This window comes from Otolemur garnettii, unplaced genomic scaffold (assembly GCF_000181295.1).
Source record: "Otolemur garnettii isolate 467f Iridium unplaced genomic scaffold, OtoGar3 scaffold00172, whole genome shotgun sequence".
In the NCBI taxonomy this organism is placed as follows: Eukaryota; Metazoa; Chordata; class Mammalia; order Primates; family Galagidae; genus Otolemur; species Otolemur garnettii.
This window is the reverse complement of record NW_003852567.1, coordinates 1,594,794-1,599,295: the sequence shown is the minus strand read 5'-3', so window position 1 is coordinate 1,599,295 and position 4,502 is coordinate 1,594,794. Positions and strand designations below refer to the sequence as shown.

Sequence of the window (4,502 nt, the reverse complement as noted above, 5' to 3'; positions counted from 1 at the left end):
TGAGATGCTGACTCAGGCATTGAGTTCAGGACTTGCTCTTGTTCTAGTGGCAGTGTTATGGTGGTAGTGTCCAGTGGCCTCTGTCCTGGTATTACCTTCCTTGAGCTCACACCTTCGTGTCCCCTACTCTGTGTGTTCCTATGAGAATTCAGAGAGAGTCTTTGTGTCTGCTTCTGTGGCAGGCTGACTTCCTCTTGATTTCACTGGGAAATGAGAAGGATCTGAGGCAATGTGCTCACCTCATATGTGTGTCTGTCCTCTGCCTGCTGGGATGCAGGGCATAGGATCCACAGCTGCGAGATCTGGAATTCCAAGGGTGGTTGGCTTGATGGATGTACTAATGAATAGATGGGTAAGGGGGCAGGTGAGTGATGTGGATGGAAGTCTAATGAACGCAGAAAAAGGTAGATGAATGGATTCATGAATGCATGAATGGATGGATAATTTCATCCAGGCAGCAGAGCCAAACTTCCCATATAGCAGCTGTTCTTAAAAACTACCCACCCTCCCTCCCATCCCTGTAGCTTTGAGAGCCTGGATACCTGAGGTTTTGAACAACTGCTTCAGGGAGCAGAGAAGAGAGGATGTCATGGTCTCAGCCCAGTGCAGAGGGGTTGGCACAACCCCCTCACCATTGTCCCTTTCTAAGGCCTGCCAGGCCTAGTTTTGTTGCCAGCTGAGATACATCTGATATAACAATGAACTGTCTTCCCAGGGAAAGATGCTCAGTCTAGCCTCCTTGCTGCCATCTGACCCCAGAAGCACAAACTTGTCACTCCCAGATGGACAGGCCCTTAGAGGCCACTGTCTGGAGGCCAGCCAGCTTCCTTTGGGGGTTTCCCAGGCATGAGGCACTCAATCCTTACAGAGCAGCGCTGTGGGACACTGAGGCTGTGGCTCAGTAAGGCTGAGTTTCCTTTCCCATCTTAGCTGGGGAGACTTTCTCAGGATTGCCTCTGAGCACTGGAGTCCATGTGGATGACAGGGGTAGCAATGGGGTCCTCCATGCTGAATCTCCCAAGCTTCCCTGGATGCTTCTTCAAACCCCATGGACTTCTCTCTCATTTCTGACCTCTGGCTCCCAGGTCTATCTGTGCCCCCGAGAGGCATGGCCACAGGATTGCCCAGCTGGCAATAGGTTAGGTATGGACAGAATGGACAGTTGGGCCCTCACCTCTGGCTGCCGAGCCTTGCCTCACATATTTACTTATTCTCTAATATTTGTTGAGTGACTACGTTGTGCCAGGCTGCGTGCTGGACACCAGAAAAGAGTGGAAACCAAAATAGACATGATCTCTGTCTAGGAAGCGGACAGACTAGCAAGTGTAAGTCAGTGTGATGAATGATGCAAGAGGGGAGGGAGAGGGAAGCTAGTGCACCTGGCTGGGGTCAGGAAGGCTTCTTAGAGGAAGAGATGACCAGGCACAAATGGGAGCCAGTGGGGCAGAGGAGAGAGAAGAGCCAGACAGAGGGAATGGTGTGGGCGGATGGGTACTTTCCCCCCTGGCAGTGGAGGGGGGCCCTCTGTCCCTGCCCCAGCCATGAGAACTGGTTCCCAACAACTCCTTTCCCCCAGTGACATCTGAGCCCTGAGGCACCTGGATGCTTGAATACTTGCCTTGGAGAGCAAAGACTGGGAGGCATGAGAGACTGGCTCCCTCAGGGAAGGGTCACAAATTTAGGTTGCTGAACTGTGAAGTGTGATAGAGCAACATGATGGGGAGACATGGTGGGGCTGCCCTAACTGTGGGGCTGATCCTGAGAGGATCAGGGTATTGGGTGGAGGTTGGTGAGGAGTTTGTTCAGGCCACTAGATGGAAAATAGATCCTGCCTTCTCATCTCCATCCTTCCTATACCTGCCCTCTTAGATAGGCAGCAAACAGATGCAGACGGATTTGTGAGTGCCAATAGCTTTATTGGAAGCATTGCGTTCTGGGTGTGGAGAAGCTATGCCCTCACACACCCTCTTGCTCGCATTCACACACTCACACTCACATTGATGCTCCAGGTTCTGCCCTGGCTGGGTCAGGTCTGGTGCTGAGGAGCTGAAACCTGGCCCTCCCTTCTGGTCCTTGGTTCTCCAGGCCAGGGTGATTCATATTCCTTCACCCAGACACAGGGCTCCCTTTGGTGTTGTCATGGCTAACTGCTATGGCGCTTGCTCTGGGGGAAGAAGGAGATATAGGGTCATGGCCTGTACTCTTAGGAGATCAGAGAGAGAAGGGAGGGCCAGGAAGGGCCAGGCTTGCCTTGGCAGCGGTCTTCTTCAATCTTCGGATGATACGGTCCACCCAGGGCTGGTCTGGGGGTGCACAGAGCTGGTGGCCCCTCAGTGTGGTGAACCTGGAGTTAGAGATCAGAGGTCAGAAAGAATAGAACCCAGTGTGGCTAGGGACTATCTGGGAACCTGTTTCAGGAGTTTCCTTGAAGGAGCTGGGCTTGGCCTAGCTGGGGGATGAGGAGGTAGGAGTATCACCCAGAACCGATGGGAGTGATGAGGCTAACCACTGTTCCCAAAACTCACACAACAGCAGGCACCCTGCAGCCATCCTTGATGAGGAGGTAGCGAAAGGCCCTCACAATGTTCCCAGGGATGGGGCGCTGGGTAACAGACAGGCAGCAGTCTTCAGCATCATTAGCACCACCTAGAACTGAGGTTGCAAGAGGGCATAGGGATCTTGAGGAGGGGAGGCCATGGCCTAACTGGGATTAAGAACATGAGTATGTGCTTGTGTGTGTGTGTGTGTGTGTGTGTGTTTATGTTTCCCACATGTGTAGCAATTAGACCAATATGGCTCTACTGGTTGTAAATATATTGTAATACTTATAGACTGGTAAACAACTACTGCCCTAAGCCCCACAAATGCCTTCCTGCTGCCCTGATCACCCCTACCTCTCTCCTAGGACTTTTCAACTTCCCCACAATCTAGTAAATGAAGAGTTAATTCTGGTCCCAGCCCTGGGAGGGATGGGGTGGAGGAGAAGCTGGTTGGTATTAAGGGGCTTATGAATTGCTAAAAATGTTGACTTTCAGCCTTTCTCCCACCTTAAGTAAATACAGGGTGGACATAATATTCATGCCCAGAAATGTTATGTTCTCCCTGTATATACTATTCTCTCCTGACTAGGAAACTGAGGAAGCAGGAAGTAGAGCCTACAGAGAGAGGGGTAGCAGTAGGCCCTGGAATATACCAAGAGACAGATCCACATAGGAATTCAGAGGCACCCACATTCACTGAAACATGCAGACCCAAGTATTCATGAGTGAACTCACCATGTCCTTCATGTCCAGTGCCAAGCAGCCTGAGGTCTGGACATCAGCCCCTGCCCACCTTTCACCCCAACCCTCTTCTCAGCCTTACCTGGGGAAGTGCAGAGAGCCAGCAGACTGAGGGCCAGTACTGGGGCCACATGGGGTGCCATGAAGGGGAACAGAGGCAGAGCAACAGTGCGTGTGAGTGTGAGTGGCTCTGGGTGTGTGCAGGAGTCTATGTAAGGCTTTGGCTTGGCCGGGCGTGCAGGAGAGTAATGGGAAAAGCACAGGGGTCCTTGCAGGCAGATGGTATGGCCCAAGAAGTGTGAGCTAGTGATACTTTGTGAGCCTCTGGCCCCCTTTTATTTATGAGTGCTTTCATTCTCTGTCCAGAAATTCCCCTCATGTTTCATTCTGTGGATTCCCTCTGCCCCCCACTGGCAGAACCTGACCCTGCCCTCCCTCTTCCCCTTCAACAGCCGCTTCCTGGCTTCAGCTCTGAGAACAAACCTAATAAGTCTGCAATCTGGCTAAGAAAAGGCAAGAAAAGGGACTGTGCATTGTCACTCCAGGCAGAGGGTTTGCACTGTCATCTCTTTGGTGGCATGACATTTGTATCATTAGCCATGAGGCTGGTGTTCAGAAGTGATGGTCAGGGTTGGGGGCAGGTTGAGAAGTTATACCCCCTTCTCTTGTCTTATCCTTCACCCTCAATGGTGCGTCTTTTCTTTCTGTGGAGTCTGGTAAAAAAGAAGGCTCCGTAGGGCCTTAAGGACAATCATGAAAGCCTGGGGTGGCCTCCCAAGTCATCACGGTGCTTGCCAATCCACCATCTGGGAACCAGTCCCTCCCATAGGACAAGCAGAAGTGAATGTCAAGATTCCTTGGGAGGAGTCCCAGGACCCCCATTCCACATCTCAGGACTCTGGCTCAGCAGGTCTGCCCCCTTCCCCAAGTTTTTTCTACGTTCAACACCTGAGTTAGAAGAAGAGCTGGCAGGAGCTTGGCCTGGAACAGTCCCTTCATCTTCCCCCTACTCTCAATCCTGGAAAACGAGGGGATTTCTAAGAAGAGGAGTTGGCCAGCTCATATTCAGGCAAATCCAAAATTTGGATTTTGAGAGAGGGGCCAAGTGATTTCCTGCCTTACGAGAAAGACCAGAAGAGAAGACTCAAAAGAGATATTAATGACTGGGCACAGTGGCTCACGCCTGTAATCCTAGCACTCTGGGAGGCCAAGGTAAATGGA

At 51.6% G+C, this 4,502-nt stretch overlaps 1 protein-coding gene across 1 annotated transcript; it reads right to left on the bottom strand.

Annotated features, from left to right (window-relative positions):
* Window positions 1–1,795: 1,795 nt before the first annotated feature.
* On the bottom strand, window positions 1,796–3,859 carry CCL19 (C-C motif chemokine ligand 19). Its single transcript, XM_012811664.2, has 4 exons — window positions 3,364–3,859; window positions 2,526–2,652; window positions 2,251–2,344; window positions 1,796–2,164 (listed from the first exon to the last, which is right to left on the bottom strand). The coding sequence occupies exons 1-4, from the start codon at window positions 3,422–3,424 to the stop codon at window positions 2,144–2,146; spliced, it is 303 nt and encodes a 100-aa protein (XP_012667118.1). The 5' UTR covers window positions 3,425–3,859; the 3' UTR covers window positions 1,796–2,143.
* Between the last annotated feature and the right edge of the window lie 643 nt (window positions 3,860–4,502).

Excerpts from the sequence above, each read along its gene's own strand:
- CCL19 (XM_012811664.2), bottom strand. The coding sequence starts at position 3,424 with ATGGCACCCCATGTGGCCCCAGTACTGGCCCTCAGTCTGCTGGCTCTC. Across the intron at positions 2,653-3,363 it reads GGCTCTCTGCACTTCCCCAG|TTCTAGGTGGTGCTAATGAT; the intron begins GTAAGGCTGAGA and ends TTGCAACCTCAG. Across the intron at positions 2,165-2,250 it reads TGAAGAAGACCGCTGCCAAG|AGCAAGCGCCATAGCAGTTA; the intron begins GCAAGCCTGGCC and ends TTCTTCCCCCAG.